Here is a 22,743-nt window from a genome sequence, read left to right on the forward strand (position 1 = left end):
TACTCTGAGAGCAGTCCTTCCCTATCCAGCCTGGGAAGCACTGGCACGACCCATCAATGGGATTGCACGTCCCGTTCTCGGTGCACTGGCAGACCTCGGCACAGTTCTTCCCATATTTTCCACTGGGACACACTGGAAATACAGAACAGTTTAATGAAGGCTTCATAACGAATATTAGGAAGTCACAGGATTTAGCATTTAGCAATTAGAGAGAAAAGTAATGATGACATTTTTATTCGCTGAAGACAAGAGGGCAATTTTTTTCTGGAGATGAGGAGAAGGCAGAAGAAAGGGTTCGAGTCCTCTGTGTTTGCTTATTTCCCAGGCATAAAATCAACGTGAAAGAGCCATCTTGCAATCCATTTGCCTGCTGGAAAATGAATCTAATGCAGTTAGAAGATTATCATTATTGAAGAATCTCAGCAGGATGAAAGGAGCAGTACTGGGAGAGGAAGAGAAGAACAAAACTGTCGGTCCCCCTCGCTAATTGCTGAAGTTGGAAGAAAAGAAACTCTGCTTTTTCCCCAGAATGGTCCAGCAGCAGCCTACGCATGGTAACATAAAGCTAACAGACAGATATGCCTTCACCTCCCACCAAATTATTGGAAATCTTTACCATTAAAGTAGATGGAAAGCTCTGCTCAGTAATGAATGAAATGCTTAATTTCAGTGCTCTTACTGGCTGCGTTCCCTGACAAAAACAGATGTATTTTCAAAACAAGATGAGATACACGGCCCATCTCTGCAGAGAGCATAACAAATGGAACTGGACTTGTATCCTTACAAATAACAGTGATGACAAAAAAGTGATTAAGGCACTCCCTCAGTTATGCAGCCAGTTTACCACTTGGGTCCCTCTCACTTGCTCCACAGGTGACCTCAATCTATCCTTTCTGCAAATCAGCTGCAGATTGAAATTCTGAGCTGGGACTCATTTGCTTTTATACAGTAGGCCATCTTCTACTTTTACTATGGCAGAAACCTGAGAGTGGTGCAGAAAGCAATACTGCGTGGTCTAGCTGCAGTCTTATCTGTAAGGATGGATAAAGTTGGCTTTCAAATGATGTGCTAAACAGAATAGTTCTCTACCTGAAAAGAGATAAAACTAAACATAATATAAAGACACAATGAAAAGAACAATATGCAGACACAAAGAGAAAGAAAGAAAGAAAATGCCTCGTATCACAGAAAGAGCAGGAACTAAAAAGATCTGTCAGGTTTTCATATATGCTATGCAATTATTCACTTCCAGTGCTCTATACAGAGCAGTTCAATACAATGTTTTTATTGCATCTTTAAGATGGAGATAGATAACATCACTTATAGGAAGCCTGGATTTTTTATACATATGAAAAATAGTTCTCAAAAGACTTAATATAGGAGCTGATTTACACTGCAGTGCAGAATACTAATGAATCAGAAAAGATTTGTGATCCAAACACTGATGCTGACAAAGGCAACAGGTCACACTCCATAAAGAACCGCTTCAGTCTGGCACAGTGAGAGCTAGCAGAGGGGTTCCTACCACGTGAGCACCTCTTGTCCTAGCGAAATAGCATGAAGCCCTCCAGGATGGCAACACAGAAGGATGACAAAGCCTATCCTGCCCCAGTGGTAGTTCTCATTAGGTTAAGTAACCCAGTAGTGGACCGACACAGTGACTCCCTCGTGAAGTTGTGAGATCCAAATACAGGCACTGCTCAGAACGCTTCAAACATTTTAAACAAAGCTGTAGAGTAAGGACTGCCTTCCTCAGGACCAATCTGACTGTACGACACAGTCAGAGGTGTTAATTAGCAATAAAAGCTCTGAAGTGGGACTCTGCAATTCCCTGTAGGATGTCAGCTGTGTTCTAGCAGCAACAACATTGTTCTAGCAGCGATAATGTTGTTATCCATCCATCTTGCTACATGGTTGGGAAATACATTCATAAAACAGCTGCTTAGTTGCGTGCTGCTTTGAATCCGTAGTACAACCATGTTACCCCGTGCAGTTTCAGAGGTTACAAAGCTCCTTGCACACACGTGCTGCTGCTGCTGGAGTCACATCCCTGCTGCCAGAAAACAGACAGCACGAGGGGATGGAAATTCAGAAGTGAAATCTTTGTTTCACGTTTTTCTAATGGAAAACATTAATTAGCATTTTTCTTTCGACAAAATAAAGTTACATGCTAATTCATTATGACAAACTGCAACACAAATTGATTTTAATTAGGACATGAATATTTTAAAATTAATTTGCTGGGTAGATCAACATTTCAAAGTAAAACCAGAAGTGCTGAACATCTGAGCAAAAATAAAATAGAATTTTCTTAAGAGGATAATTAGCCCTGCTTACGCTTTGAAATCTGGTTAACTTTTCATACAAAATGGACAAATTCACTGAAATATGTTCATTTTAATAAATTAATTGGTATAATGTTTAGTTGACTATACAGCATAGGGAAAAGAAAACATAGTTACATTTAATCTGTTTAATGACTTCGCCTAAGTACTGTCTGCAACTTCTAACTTCCCGAAAAGCAGGTCATTAGGAAGTGTCAGTTCAATTTTTACAGGGATGGTGACTTCACAAGGGCAGCGGCCATTAGGAATTATCTCTTTTAAATCTGCAGGCTGAAAACACCCCAGAGGTATGCAGCAACTCAGAGTCTGCAGAACCCTGTAGAGATTTTGGAGGCGGTTTTAGGGTAAGACTGAAAATGGTGCTCTTGGTCAGAAGTGGATTAAGTTCTAGAGATAAAAAGTGCAGTGGTGGACGCAGGGAGAGCTGAGGCTGCTCTTAACCTGAGAGCACGAGCTCTTTTCCACTGCCTCACTGACAATGTTTTTCCTCCTTACTCCTGTGTTTGGGTGTGTGTGATTTCAGCTGTTCCCGGAGTCACACCCCAGGAGCTGTAACTAATGCTGAGGCATTAACTTGGGCTTTGGGTAGGTGTACCTGAGTTGGTCTCCACCTTAAGTAAAGGAGCTCCTGCTGAAAACGTGTGTGAAAGTGTCATCAACATTTGGGCTTAGCAGAAGGGAAAATGAAACCATTGGATGGCTGATGTATTTACAGCAGGTGTCTCATTCCATATTCATCTCAACACGGAGCAGCAGACCTGTTTTATTTATGAAAGCAGGATCACATCAGATTTACAAAAGGGTGACTAAGTACCTATTTGCATCATGCCTCTGAAATAAAGAATTTCTTGTGATCTGAACTGCTGAAACAAGGGAAAAAAGGCAGATGCATTGTGATCAGTCTTGCTGCAGAGTCAGGGACACAGAGACCTGGCAAAGGTAGCGTGTGGGGGTCCCATACTCTGTACCTTGGTTGCAGAGTGCACCGAAGAATCCCGGGGAGCAGTCGCAGTGCCCGGACACGTGGTGGCACGGACCGCTGCTGTGCACGCACTGAGGGCACGGCTGGCTGCAGTGGTGTCCATAGAAGCCAGGGGGGCAAACTGGAGACAAAACAAAACAGGCTGTCACGGGTTTTCAGAAGATTCCTCAGTACTGAGAGCTTTAGGATTCTCTCTTGATCTCAAACGAATAACATTTCTTCATTTCTAAAAACACAGAGTTCCACAAACAGCAGAATTTAGGATTATCTCATGTTGAGCCTCCCTGGCCATCTCCAGCTAAAGACTTTCATATCACATGGCAATATAAGATGTCTGATGCCTCATATCCCATTGGTAGACATGGTTAATACCTGGAAACATCTTCCAAAGCTTTTAAGATAGCCAGGAAGAGGAACATTCACACTTACACAAAGGATAGAAATTCACCTTACCATTTCCTTAGGAAATTAAGCTAAGAAATCAAAGAAGGAGTATTAGGAAAATCTCAGTATTTTTTCCTCTATGTCAAACGCTGACTGCTCATTTCTAAACATATTCAGTGCAGGACCTGTGCTCGTACAGGACATCCAGTTCATCCATGCCATTGCAGGAGCATCTGTCAGTGTTGAACAGAATCTAAAATGGTGATTATGGGAACGGCATACAAGAGCACCTAATTTGCATCAGTAATCACACTAGTTAGCTGAGCAAACTTGTCATGAACAATGTGCTTAGAGCTTGGATTTAAATTATTATAGGAGCTGTCCATAAGATACAGCACCAAGACCGGGGCCCGGTGTATCTTATAAACACGTACTGTTCCATGTAAGCAGATGCAGAATGAAAAAACCATCCACTGTCCAAACATTCACTGCTACAGATAAGCACAAGAAAACTCCATGAAGTTTCAATAACAGTAAAAATGACATCATACGATTTTTACTCCTTTTGATTCTCTATCACAAAGTTCTGTCTCAGTGGTTACTATATCACATCTGCTCTATTTTTGCACTGAATGAGAATTTTCCTCTCGGTTCATATGCTCACAGTGGGTGTCAGGTTCTTACTCTGCTGCAGATTTCCAGCTGGAACTCAGCTGACAGGTTTGTTGATGATGCACTTGCTATAAAACAACCTGGATCATTCCTGGAGACATTTCTGCAGGACTAAGACCGATAAACCATCCTGGTGTCTCCTGCAATGCTGATTGCACAGACAGATCTACCTGGAGGGGTATTGTCTTCAGTACTGCCATGTACTAAATTCTGCTTCTAAATCACTTTCCAAGAGGGAAATGGGAATGATTCTGAGAGCAAACTTAGCAGAGATGTAGGTAACCTTGAACTTGAATCCTGCAGAAAAGCTGGGAGCAGGCTGAATTCCCTGGCTGTGTGTCCACAGAGGGATATTACAGCAACGTGGAGAGCAGAAGCATCCAGAGAAGCCCTCTGCTGTCACCCCAGAGGGATGGAGAATTTCTCCCCATTAAGTTTTCAGCAAACGTCTTCAGAGAGCAGCCTGATTATGGGAGTTTCAAGTTGGGGACGTGGTTTGCTTCTTGTAGCCTGTATGCCATGAGCTGATAAAACTAAGCAGGTTTTTTTCATCTCAGAAAGGCCAGAAACTATTAACTTCTGGACGTTTTGCACTCTTAGGGTTTCAAATTTGTAAAACAATTTCTTCCCCAATTCCCAGAAGCTCTGAGCACCACATTTCAGCATCAGAGAGAGGTTTTACAGTTATATAGACATGCTGAAGCACCTGGAAATTGGGGTTTATAATGGAAATGCTTATAGGCTATTAACTACAGCAGTGCTAGAGGTCATCGTTATAATGGCTTTAAATAAAAACTGTCAGCTACAAATTATTTTTAGAGATGGGTGTGTGCTAGTGTCAAGTGTAACCACAAAATCAGGAGGGATATATGAAGTGGGCACAGAGCATATCTTACGGGAAGAACAAGGGCTGATGGAAAAAGGGAGAGAGACCCATTTCTTGTTTACATAGGAAGAAGGCTGCATCAGTTTGGATCAGTGAATAAGGGTCCCTCAGGGGCAAATGCAGCTTTCCAGGTAAAGCAAATGAGAGGATTTTTATCTCCTTGACACATTTTAATATGTAGCAGCAGAGCATCAGACGAGAGATATTTCTGGCTGCCGTGTTTCTTTTTCTGGCATGCAAGAAAACGTTGCCTTGTTATTTTGATAGCCAACACTCATCTACTTGTCATTATGTGATGGGCTGTAGCTGACTCTGCTTAGCAGGTATCCTACAGCTCGTGACATCCCTAGAAACTTGATTCTACCCACGTCTTGCCAAATTTGTCATGCAAAGTTGTCGCTCCTTTCTGAAGGATGTGGCTTTAGCAGGCATGGTGATGGTGGTGATGGGCTGGACTTGCTGATCTTAGCAGTCTTTTCCAACCTCAGTGACTCTATGATTCCATGATTCTGTGATCCTTTTAGGACACCTGTTTCCTCTAGGAACAAGGAAGGCAAGAAGAAACTGAAGGCAACACTCTACCCAGCAGAGCCTTGTCTTCTTGGTCAAAAAGCATTATTTAGGCTAAAACATCAGCTCATGCTGCTCAGAAACCCATGGTTTTGTCTGGTGCCATAAATAACATTTCTACCTGCTACACTTCTGCCCACACACCCATGGAAAACCTTACTTCTTTGGCACAGGGGTCCTCTGTAGCCAGGTGCACAGTCACAGGTGCCATCCTCCGGGGAGCAGGATCCCCCGTTCTCACAGCTACAGGAGATGGAGCAGTTCGGTCCCCAGCGGCCCTGGGTGCACATATTGTCACAGTGGATGCCTGAAGAACACAATGGCACTCATTAGGTTTCACACAGCTTGCTCTGCTGAAAGAAACATTTGGGTGGATTAACTCCTCACAGTACATCACAGAGCAAACAAGGGAGTCTGGAAAAGAAATCGCTATTCTTTTATCTGCTTCATAAAGTGAGAAGTAAGAAAATGCCACAGAGGTGAGTTCTGTAGGTGTCAGTGAGCTCCCGTGCAATCCTCAGCACCGTTTAAGGAAGCTCTGCATGTCGTCTGAGAGATGAAGGTCAGGAACTGCTTTAAAGTCACTAAGAATTTCAAATGATTGGCTTGGAAATATGCAGTTGATTGAAATCTGATTACTTAACTGTTGTGAACTGGAAGACTGGGAAGAAAAATTCAGGGTTCTGGAAAAAAATAAATAAAGGTCTAGTATTTGGTTTCTTGAACATGTGCAAATCCAGTTCTGTGCTGTGCATTGCTCACTTCCTGGCTCACGGCACAGTGCTCGGGGTTATTACGCACTTACTCCATATCCACCCAGAGCTCTCCGAGCTCTGTGTTAATGAACCAAGCTCTGATCTAGCAAGCAGCCATATGTGCCACAGACTGATCATCTGTATGTTCAGTGGAGACTGAGACCTGCCAATCTAGCTCCCAGTGACTCCCAGGGTTGTTGTTTGATATTTATCATTATGAAAAGCAAAGCTTGGAAACACTGAAGGAAGCAAACAGCCAGAGAGCTTAACATAATGCTCTTGGCATCGTTTCAACTGGTTTTGTTTCAACTGGTGACTTCTAAAAACAGCCCTATGCCATGGCTCATGGCTTGTCACATGGATGTAAGCTCAGGATTCGATCCAGAGCACTGCTCCTTGTTCAAGAGAGTCCTACTCCTCTGGGATAAGGCATCACCAAAACCTGCAATTAGCAGTGCTATTTGCATGATCAAGGGCTCCTTGGATTGAAAAAAAAAATGCAGGATCGTGAGCTAAAAGAGACATTAAGCAGTGCAGCTGCAGGGAGTGGCATTAGCAGCAGCACACTGAGTTACTGATAACGACAGAAAAAATGAATCACAGACTGGCTTGAAAATTTTCCTAACAACATTAGCACACCGGGTGCTTTACAACTGCTCCACCAAGATTTGATGGCATACACACGCCCCAGCTCGACTTGCAACACAGAGATGTTCTTTATCATCCATGCACATGTCCCTGCTGCATAATGGGATAAATGCAGGCAAGGACCCTGAGAGCCCCAGCCAGAGGCTGGATTAGAGCATGGCTAAGGAGAAACACAATCCCAAGTCATTTCCTACACCTCTGATAACTTCATCTGGATGCTACAGGTAATGGACTGCATTTGTGAAGCTGTGATCTGTACAGTCACCAAACTTTGAGGATTATTAAATCAGCCAGAAGTCATTATAAACACACTTACAGTGCAGTTTCAAGTTGGTTTTATAAATCTCTGAAGTTAATACAGTAAGAAATACTGCAGAGCCAAAATTTCCCCTTTCTGAAGATTAATCACGCAATTATAATGTCCCTTCCTAGAAAACCTAACCAAGTCTGGCAAAAGTACAGTTGGAAATGGGGTTTCTAGTAATATGTGGTCATAGTTTTATTTATAAAGAAGCCTGGTCCATGCTATAAAGCTTAATAAAAAACACATTAAAAGACAGTAAAAACATAATAGGAGCTCAATCATTTAATATTTAAGAAAAGACATCTGAACAAAAGGAGAGCAGAAAGAGACAAAAAAACATTTGCATTAGAAAAAGTAAGAAAACCAGCAACCTCAATACAGCCCACCCTAGGAAATCCTTGCGTTATGTGAACACTGAATACTGTGTGTGAGCACCTACGTAATACATCCGCAGTGCACTGTAATTAAAAATTAATACAGTAAATTGTAGATAAAAAGATGCATTTCATACTTGTACATCTACATATGATCATTTATAGCTTCTAAAGTCCGATTGCCAGCTCCCAGAAATGAAATTGAGATGCAAGGAGGGAAAACGTGTCTCTTTTCCTCCTGACTGCAGTATTAAAAATGCAGCTCTCTTATTGTGAATGAGCTATTTATAAACGGAGACAATTAAACAGCATTATTTCCTGTCTCTTTCAGTAAAGTTTGGGGAAGAATGACATTGACTCCTTTCTCTTGCAAGGTAGCTGAATTAGAATGCCGTGGCTGTTCCTCGCAGCAGCAAAGTCCTTCCTTCAGTAATGAATAATGAGGGATGTCTTCCCGCTCCTAACGAAGGCAATGAGTCATTGTGAAGCCGATTGTTGTAATGAAATGTAAAGGGAGGGGAAAGGAAACCTTCTAGAAGATGCTGGTACCCTTACAGAGCATATTTGTTTAATAATTTTCAGAAGACAACCGAGAAGGGGCCGCAATCAATTTTATTACTTTATATTACTCCAAGTTAATTCTTATGGAAGACTTCATTCTTGGAGGCTCCTACACGCACTGAATTGCAAATGTAAATGAGAAGTTAAAATTGCATCTGGACATGCATGTCTTACAGAACTGTGCTAAAAAAAAAAGCCCCTTAATTTTCCAATTCCCTAACTTGGCAGCACATGAAGGAGGAGTCTGTCCCTCCCTAACTACTTTACAATCAGAGGCAGCGGAGCAGCAAGCTTTCTGAACATAAAACTTTAACCTTTGCTTGGGAACTTGCTGATGAACATTTCTGATAAGCAATTAGTTTTCAATTTCCAGAAATAAAAAAAATGCTGAAGTTGACACATCTGATTTTTATCTCACGTTAAATCCACAGATTCCTAACTTAGGAACAGATTCCTTGTTTCAAAAGCGCAGTGTAGAGATTAGAAAGACAACTACCAGAAGAACAAGCCCCCAAAGCTGCAGGAAGCAGTTCTATACATAAACTCTACTGCCTAGATACCAAGGAATTCTCTTACTGCCTGACGCTGTGGTTCACAATTGCAGATACTAGCATGAAATTACACTTCCAAGACCTTCTTAAACAATGTTCTGGGAGTGAAATGTAAGTGAAAATCACATAACTTAGGTAACAATTATAGTTATCCACCCTGTGTGGGCAATAGGCATCATGCAGTAAAGCCAGAGCCACAGCAAAAGCTGGATCTGCTGTGGCTTTGAATCTCACCTGGAAACAGCAGCCACAATCCCTCTGTCCCTGCATGGACTCCACACCTTCTTTCTTTGCACACAATGGGCAGGAAAATTGTACTAAGTGCCTGAATTGCTCTTGTGTATGCTGTGAAAAACACAACCTTCACCCACCACAGCAATCACAACTGCACTCTTTTAAGAGATAACCACATGGGAAAGCAGTTCCACGCTGTTCATCCCCCAGGCCCTTTCAAGATAATTTATTGCCCAATGGCAAAACCACTGCTGCCTGGGACTCTGGGAATATCTTTGGTGCAGGGATGGGTAATGCAGGTGGTTTGTGCAGTGATCGTAGAATCACAGAATCACTGAGGTTGGAAAAGACCTCTCAGATCCTCAAGTCCAAACCCAACCCATCACCACCATTCCCACCCACCATGTCCCTCAGTGCCACATCCCCACGGTTCTCAAACTGTGATGAAGTTTGGTTCTTTCTATTAAAACACACCTGTGAAAGCTTCAGCCAGTATCCACAATACCACCACAGAGAAGAGTGAGAACATGAAAAAGGAAAGAAAAAGCCCCAGCCACACCGCTGGGATATACAGCATCTGTTGAAGAGTGACTTAGTATACTGCTTCCATTAATAATCCTCAATGGCTTCAATGAAAGTTTGTCAAAGTAATGCAGATTTAGTACTGCCTGTAACTATATCACAATGAAGGACTTCAGAAGGTGAATTTTCGGAAAGGCAGACATAGCAGAATTCCCTTTTTATTCCCTCCAGCTTACTCGTGCAATTGCTCTCAGGCTTGGGGATTACCTCTCTGGCTCTTAATAAAGCCTGCCATTGTTTGTCTGCCTCGTCTCTAGATAGTTGGAAACTAATGCTCCAAACACAATAGAAGAGCAAAATTGGAAAGAATAAATGAGAACCTGTGCCCCAGGTTTGACCACAGCAATCCCCATGGTGGCAGCTCCCGGAGCAGGGCCGCCACACTGCCGAGTATCAAAGTGTTTTTCAGGGAAGGAGGAATGTGATAAATTACAGAATGTTGGTCCCATCCCCCACGTACTTTCTATCTACCAATGTACAACTGTAATTACTTCTCTGAATAAGATCTTCAGCTTTTGTGGTTTTTTTTCCTCCCCAATAATGGCAATCTAAAGACAGATGCAGCATCAATTAGCAGTGACAGGAACGATCTCAGCAGACGTTTGAATCCAACACAAACATTGTGCTCTCCTCCACCTGTCTTTCAACATGACGTGAAGTCATAATAATCTCTTATCTCTGGCATTTGAATAGCTCTGGGAAGAGTGGATTTTATGCACAAACAGGCACTGGATTTCAACAGTGCTGTGGAGGCCTGAAGTTTGGTGAGTCGCACTGGTTTTGATTGGGAATGCTGAACTTACTGGTGGTCAACACAGCACTTAGGGGCACGACATCAACTGCTGCAACACCAACAGCAGAAAATAGCCTGGCAATTCGAGAGGTGATAACAGTGAGGCTATTTTAGTGAGGCTGGTGCTGGAAGCAGGGCAGCGAGCACCTGATGGTACTGAAAGGGGTATGGGAATGAATCCTGAACGGGATTCCACAATGGGCCGCTCCTTCACACAGTTCCTCCCCTCTCCATCACAAAAGTCTGCCCCTTCCGCAGACATCCTTTGGTGGCTGTGCCACACTGAGGCCTCCTGGAAGTCGTGCTTTGGTCTCCTAATTTGTACATTTATTCATTTATTTCTGACAGTGATTTCTGTATTTATATATTCACCTTTTGTTTAACCTCATTCTCTTCTCTTTCCACAGTACACTTACTGCTGCTACATTTATGTTTCATCTATAAATTCTATTTAAATCAGCGTTGTTTGAGATTACATCAGCGTGCTTTCCTAAGTGAATACTTTGCTGCTTGAGTCTATAAAAGGTAAAAGAAAATTCGATAAGAACATAAGAATAAAGCTGTCTTATTAGCTCTGGATCAGTTGTTAAGAAGGTGTTATGATAGCATCCGAACACGAGTTCATAAAGAATCCTCGATGCTCTTCTATCATCTTTCAGATTGTAATGTTTGCTCTTACCTAAGGCAAACCTCACAGCACAATTCTTGATAACTCAGCTTTTAAGGATGACGAAGAACTAGAAAATCGGTTTGGGGAGGGCAGCAGATAGAAGAAAACATAAAGGGATCTCCCATAAAATTAAATGGAAACATTAAGAATTGATGGCTGCTCATCCAGTCAGCAAATAAGCTATTTTTGTTTTTATATAGCAAATCTATTCAACAGCGGTTACAGCAGACACATTATCTATGAACTTCTGTGGTGTTTCCAAAATGCTTTTCTAACTGTAGAAGTTCTTTCAGATCAGCTCTGTGGAGACCTTACTGGCCTTGCTAAGCGTTGCTCACTGGTGGGCTTCAGTGGGGCAGCTCCTGTGTGTAACACCCATCAGTCTAAATGAAGGCTTGACGATCTGGTCCTAAATAATGAAGAATAAGTCCTTCCCCACAGCAGGTGAAATATTCTAAATTGTCTCTTTTCTCATCATTGCATAGGCGATTTATGCACCCATTAATGGAAGTGTTTTTCTGAAAGTAATATACTTACAGTCTAATGCACCTCTGTGGAGCACTAATCCTACCCCTGTTTTTAATTATCTAGAGAAAACTTCAGATATGAATCACCCAACTCTGGGAATTTATGCAATAAAAGCTTCTGAGGCAAGAATCTTCCTCGTAAGAAATGGGATAAGTCAAAATGTTTGCTAAAATTAAGGATCATCCGGTTCCCTTTGCTACAAGATACTCTCCTGGGTGCACTACTACAGGAAGAAGAGCTGCCAGGAGCAGAAAGGATCTCGGAGGAAAAACATGGACAGGAGACAAGCCCCAGCCCGGCCTCCTTCACCTCCAGCACACGACCTTCCTTCTGCTTCCCAAACTCTGGCCCTGAAGTGAGGCCACAGAGGAGCAGCAACCTGGGGAAGATCCATGCAGACCATCAGCAATCAGGAGGGAGTCTGCAAGTGGGAAGGAAATGTATTTCCTGCCTTGCAGAGGTTCACTCCCCAGGCCACGAGGTAAGAACACAGCTTAGCACGAGCTGCTGTACAACGGGATGTGTACAAGACGACCGTGTTTAACATCGCCGCATGAAGTTCCACTTTTTCTTCTTCGTGTAGAAGGAGAAAGAAGAAATTCACATTTGTCACAGCAAACACTTTTCTCTGGGAGCATACGTACGCAACATTTCAGCTTACTGGCTGTTTATTGACTGATCTTTCCTTTTTCTTCCTTCCCACACTGCGTGCCAGCATCCAGTATTTAGTCTGCTGAAATACTCACAAATAATTTTTTCGCTGCTTCTCGCCCACATTTATTTATAGGTGAATGTATTGTACACACAGCCAAGTTTATATATAGAAGGCCTCCATATTAACACGGAAAATAGTTGAATATCTCTAGCATCAAATTTCATTTTTCAGAACCCATTAAATTAGTACAACCCAGGATGCCACCAGCTATATCTTTTTGTATAAACTTACAAGCTGTCCTTTCATAAGTGAAAATAAAACCAAAAATAAATACAGAGCTAAATGAACTTGTATCCCCTCTGCATTTCTAAGACTAATGCTGCATCGTTTGCATGCGTGCTTATGTTTAGCAGTAGGCCTACTGCAGGCTCTAATTATAGTGTAAGGGTCTGATCCAACTCCCACTGAATGAGTGGCAAAAATCCAACTGATTTCATGGAAGGTGAAATATATACTAAAACTGGCACAGGACAAACACAACCAAACCCCTCCTTAGATGAGAATCTGGAGCCTCCTAGATGTCTGCCAAGGAAGGCACTGACATAATTTATGTCAGGACATCAGTGATGTCTTTGATAGAACTTCATAATTCATATTTTTGAAAATTAGACCCCTACCAGCAGGAGCCATACTTAAAGGTTCTTGTCAAAGAGAGAATTTTTAAGCACAGCCTGACATTAAAATCTTATCAACTCACTTGAAATTAAGTCAATGAAAAATTAAAGCTAATTTCTAATAAGCTTATGTTACATTCATAGGCTAAAGGACACTTGTCGAACCCAGAGAGTAAGCACACCTTTTCATGTGGAAAAGATTTTCAGTTTTCAAAGGCTGAGGCCAGAGGAGAGACTAAGCTGCCAGAAGACAGACTAAACTGCATCATTTTAGGCTGACTCTTAACGTTTCCAGCTTTTTCTGCCTGTTTAAAGCTAATGTAAGGATACAGAATAATCACAGAAATAAATTATTAATTTGAAAATCTGGGATAAGACTGCCAAAAGTGATAAGTGCAAAATATGGTTTAGATAATGGGATTAGACATCTAGAAAATGCATGTTTAATAGGAAATTACTATTGCTCCATTCTGATACTTTAGGCTTGGCATTACAAACCCAGAGAGCATGAAAGAGCATGACTGAAAAAACCCACAAAGCCAACCCACAGCATTACGGATTGGAACACACTGCAGACCTGCTCTGCTGTGAACCTCTGGGTACAAAAAATAAGTCCTCGATTTTCTCTGGTTTTAAAGGCGTGCAGAAAACTCAGCTACCAATTATAGGAGCGTGTGCTTGGAGTAGATCTATTAATGGCAATGGAATTATTTTGGCTTCGAACTAGTTCAGCTGGGGACAGGACGTGGCTTTAAAATTGTAAAGTAAATACTATTCCAACCAAGGAAAAGTTGTATTAATATAAACGTATTTTATGGAAAGCCACATAGTTGTTTTTTTTTTGTTTTTTTTTTTTTGTCTTGAAAGATCACCTTCATGCAGAGAACTCGGAATAAGTGAAGTTAAAAATACCTTAGAGCTCACCGTCAAAGTGGTCACTGTTTCTTTAAAATTCAAAAAGGCCTTCCCTTGAGTACAGCCTTATCAGTTTTACTGAATTAATGTGTCCACAGGAGGGAAGAAACATGTTTCTGTGTTTGAGTGACAGCGCAGATGTCTCTCGCAGCCTGCAAATGCAGAGGCTCATTCCTCAGAGCTCCCCTTATCTGTGACCAGTTGATGCTCCTGACCCCATAAGCCCCCTCATACAATCACAGGTGGAAATCCCTACAACCTGAGCCTACCACGGCCACTGTACAGCGCTCCTGGACACGATAACAGACAATGAGGGTTTATGTTGTTGGCAAAGTATGGATGTTATTGAAGATGTAAAGGACAGTGAAATATATATTCCCATTTTCTGCATGTTGCAGCTGCTCTTAGGAGACAAGAATGAAGCCTGAAGGTGAAAATACCGACACGATAACAGGAGGGTTCTTCCTCTGCCGCCACATTTAATGTTCATACCATCCAGATTCATTAAGGAAAATTGATGAGGAGTTCCTTTATAATTTACTAAGGGATGCACACTCCTCTACTTTCCATCCTACATCTACAATACCACCATATTTCCCCACGCGTTCTGGGGATGCTGACCTCTCCTGAATAAACTTGGGTGCTGGGTGACCAGAAAAGCATTAGAGCAGTTCAGTGGGATAATTGAGATAGCATCACAACGACAGCTCTCCACAGAAACCAGACAGCGATACGAAACAGGAAAGACACAACTCAGACTCAGATAAGACAGCACTGTAGATTAAAGGAATTGAGATAAACAGGATTTTAAGTGACCCCAACATTTACGGGAACAGAACATATCCCCCTGCAGACCACTTAATCCCACTGTAATATCTAAAAGGTTAACAAAACACACGCTGCCACAATTAACTTGAAGCTCACTGACTTGTTTCAGGGAGGAAATGAGCTTGCTGTGAGCATTAGCCAGGCCTGAGGTTTTCCTTTCCGTAATGTCTGATGGATTCAGCCATGGGAGGCGGTACTGCATGAACCAGCTCAAGGCTAAGCAATGTGAACTGGTTTGGGGATCTGTCAGAATGGCTTTCTGGTAAAGACCGGATTAGGTGTCAGTGGAAAAGTCTTCACTCAGAGGTGATGCTGAGGTGCCAGCACTGCTGCCCAGAGATGTGAGTGCCCCATCCCTGCAGTGCCCAAGGCTGTGGATAGGCCCTGGGCAGCCAGAGCTGGGGGAGAGGGAGGTCCCTTCCAATCCAACCATGCTGTGATTCTATGACTCTACAACCACGCAGCTGGCAGCCATCAGTTGTTTGAGTTTGAGTTGGTTGAGCTTTATGGCCCCACTGCTGCTACTGAGCAGCCAGGGGAGCAGTGTGACCTGACTCACGCCTGCCTCTCTGGTACCTGTTTGCTTCCAAAGGACTCCCAGGACATGCTCTACCATGCAGCTTTCCTGCACTTCCACTCTCTCCGAGGATTCAAAGTGTGTGAGATCTGTAATTAACCAAATGCAATTAGCACTGAAGCACTCCGTTTTCAAGCACCTTCATTTTAACCTGAATGTACACAAAATAGCACCTCTCCTGCAAATGACTGCTAGCTTTAAGGTATGTGTGTGCACACATACACACAGCTGCAAGCACAAAAGCTGCATCTATCTAAAATGCACGGCAGATCTGGAGTGGAGAAACCCTTATTAATCTTTAGAAAGCAATCACTCTCATCAGTCAAGACATGATCCTGCTGGGGGCTACACTTCTCCTCTTTAACCTACTGATAGACGTGTACAAATCTTCTTTTGATTTCAAGGGAGGTATTTAAATTCACTACGATAAGCATGTGAAAGCTGGAGATCTCCCTCACTGAAAGGCCTTATTTTTATTTGCATCTGACATTTCCTTCATGAGCAGTAGAAGTCAGCTCTGCATTGTACCAGCAGCCACAGACCTGAATTTGGCCAACACTTAAACAAATTTCACTTCACTTATACCACACAAGAGCATCTGCCCGTGTGGTTTTGGAGCTGTAAGTACAGGTGCTATACTTTCCATGCTATCTACAAGACTCGCTGTGACACGGTGTGCCCGTGTGCCTGGTTGGGTATTTTCAGTAGTACTGACAGGATGCCACCAGCTTTGGGTCTGATCCGTCTCAGGGTCTAACTTCTGCCCTCAGCTGTGCATGTGTAATTAATTCCCCACTGAACTTAATGGCAAATCCACATGCGTGTCTTGCTGCCAACATGCTTCTTTTGGCACCGAGCTGATCTGCACAGCTTCATAACCTCCTGGATGGGATGTGGCAACTTCTTCATCATCTGCCCCTCTGCCAGGTATTCTCCGCTCCCAAAACTAGCTTTTCTGGTCTGTTAGACACAGAAGAATGGGGGAGCACTGCCCTGAATAATGGACTCTGGACGAGTGGCAGTCGTAACAGCAGACAAGGGTGGTAGACTGCTATTAATTTATATTGTATGTTACTCTTTATTCCTTTTTTATTTCTTTTTCCAGCCTTCCTCCACGCTCCAATCATCTATCAGTCTCCCAAGGTTTATACCAGTAACATCTTGGAAACTACTTTAAAGAAAATGGGCTCAATCTTCTCCTTGATCTACACTCAGAACACTGACATCAAGGCAGGGAGTCCCACATGTGGGATGAACATACAGAATATGCTGTTTCAGATGAAGTTTTGTGGCTATTAGGATCAGAAAGCCATGTGAATTCTCTGTCTGGTGTGAGTGGGTAGGAAAACCTTCAGATGTTCCATGATGCTGAACTTTTCTGATCTTTTTCAGGCCATGCCTAATTAGTACCAAACTCTGGAAGCACAAAATTAAGCCTGAATTATTTATCACATCATATTTATAAAATATACTGCAAAAACACATCATGGGCCAGTTCACAACAACTAGAAATAAGATTAATCTTTTACCAATGCCATCCTCCTCAATATGAAAATATAATTATCTAGCTGAAGAGTTTCTGAAATTACATACTTTCAAAGTAGCATAAGCAGAATTTATCCTTGTGTCTCATGCTAAGCCAAGTGGAAAAAACATTGAATGCAGAAGTGACAAACACATGTTGGCTCTGTCTATCAGCATTTCCAATGCACACCTTCCATGGTCCTGTCAACATCTCAGCTCCAACCTGGTCTGAAATGCTAAAGTAATATTTTCCTCACAGAAACGTGATCCTGAAGAAGGGAGCTCCAGAACTGCAGGGATGTACTGAAGGTTAAAGAGCTTAATTTGCAGCAAGTGGTCAGCAAGTTAACACACATCCACCTCACCCAATATAGAAACTAAAGAGGGGCACAACACAGAATTTACTCTCACCTTTGGTTGGAGTAATTTGTAAGTACACTTGATGTACAGTTACAGATATGTGTGTACTACAAAAGCACGGAGTATATGCTTCAAATGCCTCTGAGTAAAAGCCCCAACTTCAGTCTGCTAAGCATATTTTCTTCTCTTTCCTCTGAAACACCATGTACAGAAAGACGTGCAATAAACCCTTAGACTAAATAAATGAATATATATTAATTTTCTGTACTTTTAAAAACCATTTTGCCCCTCTAAGAAACTCACAATGACTGCAGGAGAACCTATCAACTGCTTTTCTGATGGTTATAAATAAAGCACAGTACAGTTTTAAAGCCTGACAGATAGATGTGATGGCAAAGAGGCTCAAAGAATGATGAATGCAGTCCAGGAGTGAAGAACACAAGCTGGGGTGGGCTGTAGTGAGATTACAGAATGGATTTTCTAGTGGGCAAAAAGCCCGTTTCAAGGATGCATGTCCTCATCTTTAAAAAGTAACTCTGCTGTAAAAGAAATTCATATATTTCTCTTTATTTAATTCTAAAAAGATGTTTTTCACTGTAAAGTAAAAACTTAATTTCACTGCTTTTGCTTCTTTCCACTAGTAATGGAGGACATGCATTGGTCTAAGGCCTAACTAAAGGTGTAAGGTAACAGCATCCCAGATGCTGGCTGTGTGAGCATGCCTTGCTCTGTACCTTCTTCCAACTTGTTTTGGTTTCAAAAACAATTAAATTTTCCAAATGAATGCTGTTAATACCAATGCATTTTGACTGCCAGTGCTGCTGGTGGCTCTGCAGATACAGGCAAGAATATAAGCTTATTTCCCTCCAGGGACTCTCCAGAGAGCTAGGGGGAGATTAACTCGTATTTTAGGCATCTAAGTGTGAAATATTGGTTGGATCAATAACTTGTCCCCCACTGCTGTTTATGTTAGCTGTCAAAAGCTAGCAATGAGACATATCAGATGGAGTCAAGTGCAGGGCTGTTTGTACTGAGGTCTCCAACCTGGACTTTCAGACTTCACTGAAGATTTCTCTCTGCCTCTGTGTAATCATGAGAATTCTTTGTCAAACCAGCATTAATCTGCGCTCCACCACTCCCATTCTGTGCAACAGGAAGCATGGGAAAAGGGCATGAAGACAACAGTTTGTGACAGAACTGGTCTGTACGATGGAGCAGCTGCCCTGACTCTTAGCATCCAGACTGCACCTACCTGCATGTACAACGGCCACAGGATTCATTATGGTACCAAAACCCCCATGGAAAAGGTCATTCAAGGAGAAAAACACTGCAGGATTTCCATTCAGTCTACATCCCTCCTGAGCATTCTTGTTACAGTAGGCTAACATCTGGGCTCCAGGTTTTGAGCCAACTTCAACTAATTTGAATACAAATTTAATAAATGCCAATTTTTGTCACTATCATGAGTGATTTAAATGTGGGTAAATTCAGCTGAGCTTGTCTCAGTCCATTATCTATAATTCTGCAGTCAGAAATTCAGTGCTGTAACTGAACCAACAGCAATAAACAAAGAAACAAACAAACAGAAATAATCCCAGGCTTTATATAGTTGCTCATTTTACCTGTCCAGCCAGCAAGGCAGCAGCAGTAACCGGTGACAGGATCGCACCCATCTGCGTGGTTACAGTCACAACGTTCACTGCAATTAAGACCATATGTTCCATCCTTCCAAAAATATAAATAAAAAAAAGACTCTCAGTAATCATTTTTTTGCTGTAAAATGTGCAAAATCATCTATCATGTCCCTCCTAATGCTGAGTCGCATTTTTTAAATTAACATACAGAGAAAATAGAAACAACTCAGTGCCTAAAATTTCTATATAGAATCAAATGAGAATTTAAAAAATGATGTTCAAGAAAATGCAGATAACATTGCAATAGCTCTGATAAAATATAGTGCAAAAGGCAATACATCGACTCGATTGCTCGAACTGCAATCTGTCATTTATACGTGATTTCCTTCAGATACCCACGGACAAAATGAGATACTGATCCACTGTGTGATTACGAGAGCTATGTGGCCTATGGTTTAAAAGGGGATGTGAGACCATCCCATTTACACTTACGGGGCATGGCTGGTCACAGTAGTCCCCCTGCCAGCCAGGGGAGCACAGACAGAAGCCATCAGCTGGCCTGCAGGCCGCTCCATTTGTGCAATAACACGTCTGGTTACAGTTAAAACCCCAACTTCCACTTGAACATGGAATAGAGCAATCCATTCCTTGCCACCCTAAAGAAAGTTCAGAGAGAAAAAGATTTTGTCATGTTTTCACAGAAAAAATAATGAATTTTTTTCATAATGAGATTTAAAACTTCGTGCAAAGGTGCATCACGTTTTCCAGGCAGCTCTTGTGCCTTTTTTCTGCACATCATAGAACAGAAGAGACAAGAAAGGCACCTTGCAAACTGCAGCTCTTTGATTCTAGGACCAGTTTCTTCCTGATCTTGGTGTAAATTAAGACACCAACCATGGGGTCAAAGATTGGTCCTTTGATTATGACCTCCCAGCTTCCTCTGCCAACATCAATAGGTGGAGAAGGGCAGTGTGGGTATCTCTGTGTGGCTGCTGGCCAGGCTGATGTGTCTGATGCCTCTTTAGGACCTGCTCGGGCAGCAAGAGAGTACAGCAATGTCTGCTGGAGACCTGCTGAATGCAAGACACTTGCCATTCGATGCTGTTTATTTCTTACCTCATTTTTTTCTTTTTTTTTTTTTGAGAAGGCTCTTTAATATAAAGAGGCTATTACACCCCCCCCCCCCCAAAAAAAAAAAAAAAAAAAAAAGAAAGAGAGACCAAGGCCATCATTTCTAACCATTAAGGCTCAAGTCTTAACGACCAGCCCCACAATGGCTTTCATTACGTCGCAGCTGCATGTAATGGAGTTGAGCAGTAACTCATGGTTTATACACCCTCATTAAATGGGGTTCTACAGTGATTCATTAATTCATGTTTGAAATGCCAGATTTTACTGCTGTTTGCCTCACTTCTGCTTTAGGCTTACGTGTGCCATACAGGATAGCTCATGTTGGTGTCCTGAGGGAGGGCTGAGCTACACAGGGAAAATCAGAGATATCACTTTACAGGGTGTACAAGATCTCCCAAGTGGAAACACGGGTCACTATTGAGAACATGTAGGAATTATGGACATATACTTGGGACAAAAACCGGTGATCCTTGCAGACTCCAGAACACACAAGACTTCTTGCTTCTCCAGACAAAGGACAGCCGTGTCCTCAGCCCCATGCTGGACAGGGGACACCTGCAGATAGGTGAGCCATCACCATGACCAGAGGATGGCAACCAGCCAGCTTCACCCCACTGGCAGTGCACAGGAGTGTAGAAAGGGTGGGAAGGAGGATGCTCCTTTGCCCAGCTGTGTTGCTCTAGGCATGGAGGTGCAAATGTGGCTGCCGAGTCCTGGAGAAATGGGGCAGTGAGGAGATAGGTAGAGAAAAGCAAAAAATAGTCCCACTGCAGAACCCCAGAGTGGTGTTTGCTTCACATTTCCTTAGGAAAGGAGCTGTGGTCTTGCAGGCACACTTTGTTCTGGGGTCTGCTCCTGCCTGGCCCTTGTTCAGGGCAGAGACAAAACATACAGTCAGGCCCTTGTTGAGTTTTGTTTCTTGTTGCAGAGCACTGAATTACCAACAGGCACAAATAAATAGTGGAGTTACTGACTGCACAGCTGTGCCACTTTAGAAGGGGAGAAGCACTGATGCCAAATTGTAGACGACTGTTAAATGTGAATTTTGTTTACCTTCTTTGCAAATGCACAGACCATCCACGGGGGAACACGCACCATCATTTTTGCAATTACAGACTGATGAGCAATTGGTACCATAGGTTCCTGCCATGCAGGTAATGGTGCAGTCCTCTCCCTGCAAACCAGAAAGAAATAGTCAGCTAAAGAAATCTAAACTCAGGAAATTCCCATCTCTGCACAGGGAGGCTTTCTCTTTCGAAACAGTGAGCAGAGTGTTATGAGTTGATTGCTGAATCTTCAGCACTTCCAGCAGTCACTGCTGCTTCCCGTGATTATGATGCAATTAGTGCCTTGATTGACTTGGAGGAAAGGGACAAGTTTCTGGCGTTCATTCAGCAGGAGGTGTGTAAGTTACAAAAACAAACCTCCTAGAACAGATGTTGGATCATTAAGCAAAACATCACTTATGAAACACTAATCACAAAATATACAGTCTGAAACCATGCAAAGATTGCTCTGCATTTCCTGGAAAATATATTCTAAGAACATGGTTGTTTAAAAGCTGAAGGATCTCCTGCATGCTCATCTTCCACAGCCTGGCAGAGAGGAAAACTTACATGGCATGTGCATTAGACCTTTGTGGTGCATAGCTGGTACCTGCATTTGTTTTCAGCAGATTTGCATGAGCTGGTGACACCGGGAAGAATGCTGAACAAGGTGTGACACATATGTCAGAGAGAGGAGAAACAGAGCAAAACACTGAATCAGACTCTGTCCCATTTCTGCTTTAGGTGTGTGGCAAGTGAGGAAGAGGAGGATAAATACTTAACATGTTACAGAAATACAGAAAATGTCACCATTAAATGATGGCACTCTGTATGTACTGATTAAACCCCATGGCTGAAAGCAGAGGCACATTTCTCTACCAATGTCATTCATCTGATGCAACAAGGGAGTTAAAATGTGAGACCTACACACCGAGCCCCATAGTCTGACCAACAAATGTTAGCATATGTAAGGTATATTTACTCCATTTTCTTCAGTTTGTAGTCTTTACTTTCACAGCACAAATGAGTTCCAACATTTATTTCTCCAGTGAGTTAAACGGTAATAATTTAGTCCTATGTCAGAGAGAGCAACCCTGCTCCAAAGTTAAACAGTAACTACATTGCAGAGTGTGACCTATATCATAGCTCTAGGGAAAAAATATTGCTTAAAATGTATTTTTGCAGGTGAGAGGCTTCACTGTGTGATAGGAGCATCCATCCATCAGGAGATAAACGCACAAAATGTCATCTTCCTTATGTCATGGCAAGTACCTCCAGGAGCCTGTACATCACAGCATCAGACACTGAGATGGCAACAGGAAATATGAGCAGATTTCTGAGCACCTTGAACCCTTGGTGCTTGTTGCAGCAGCTCTGTGTAGCACCAGTAGGACCCTTCCTATTTTATACTATAAACTTCAGTTTAGGGAGAAGTAAAAGAAATGGTTAAAATATGGGCTGCTCAAAAGTGAATCCTATGAGCCCCTGATTTTTGAGTGAAAGCGGTGTTTGTAAAAGATGCTGTCTTTGACCTTGGTGGAGTAAAACAAGCTCCCCTGG

General features: G+C 42.3%; 1 protein-coding gene across 2 annotated transcripts in view; it reads right to left on the minus strand.

The window, feature by feature from the left end:
• Nucleotides 1-22,743, minus strand: part of MEGF11 (multiple EGF like domains 11) — a 179,122-nt gene that overhangs the window by 27,607 nt on the left and 128,772 nt on the right. For both annotated transcript variants that reach the window (XM_065734083.1, XM_065734082.1), the window contains exons 8-13: nt 21,191-21,311; nt 19,499-19,662; nt 18,995-19,097; nt 6,000-6,146; nt 3,314-3,448; nt 4-132 (exon numbers count right to left, since the gene is read on the minus strand). In XM_065734083.1, the coding sequence (XP_065590155.1) occupies nt 4-132; nt 3,314-3,448; nt 6,000-6,146; nt 18,995-19,097; nt 19,499-19,662; nt 21,191-21,311 (799 nt within the window). The remainder of the gene's footprint in view (nt 1-3; nt 133-3,313; nt 3,449-5,999; nt 6,147-18,994; nt 19,098-19,498; nt 19,663-21,190; nt 21,312-22,743) is intronic.

Source organism: Cyrtonyx montezumae, unplaced genomic scaffold (assembly GCF_038088225.1).
Source record: "Cyrtonyx montezumae isolate F1298 unplaced genomic scaffold, pur_monq_1.0 scaffold_17, whole genome shotgun sequence".
Lineage (NCBI taxonomy): Eukaryota > Metazoa > Chordata > Aves > Galliformes > Odontophoridae > Cyrtonyx > Cyrtonyx montezumae.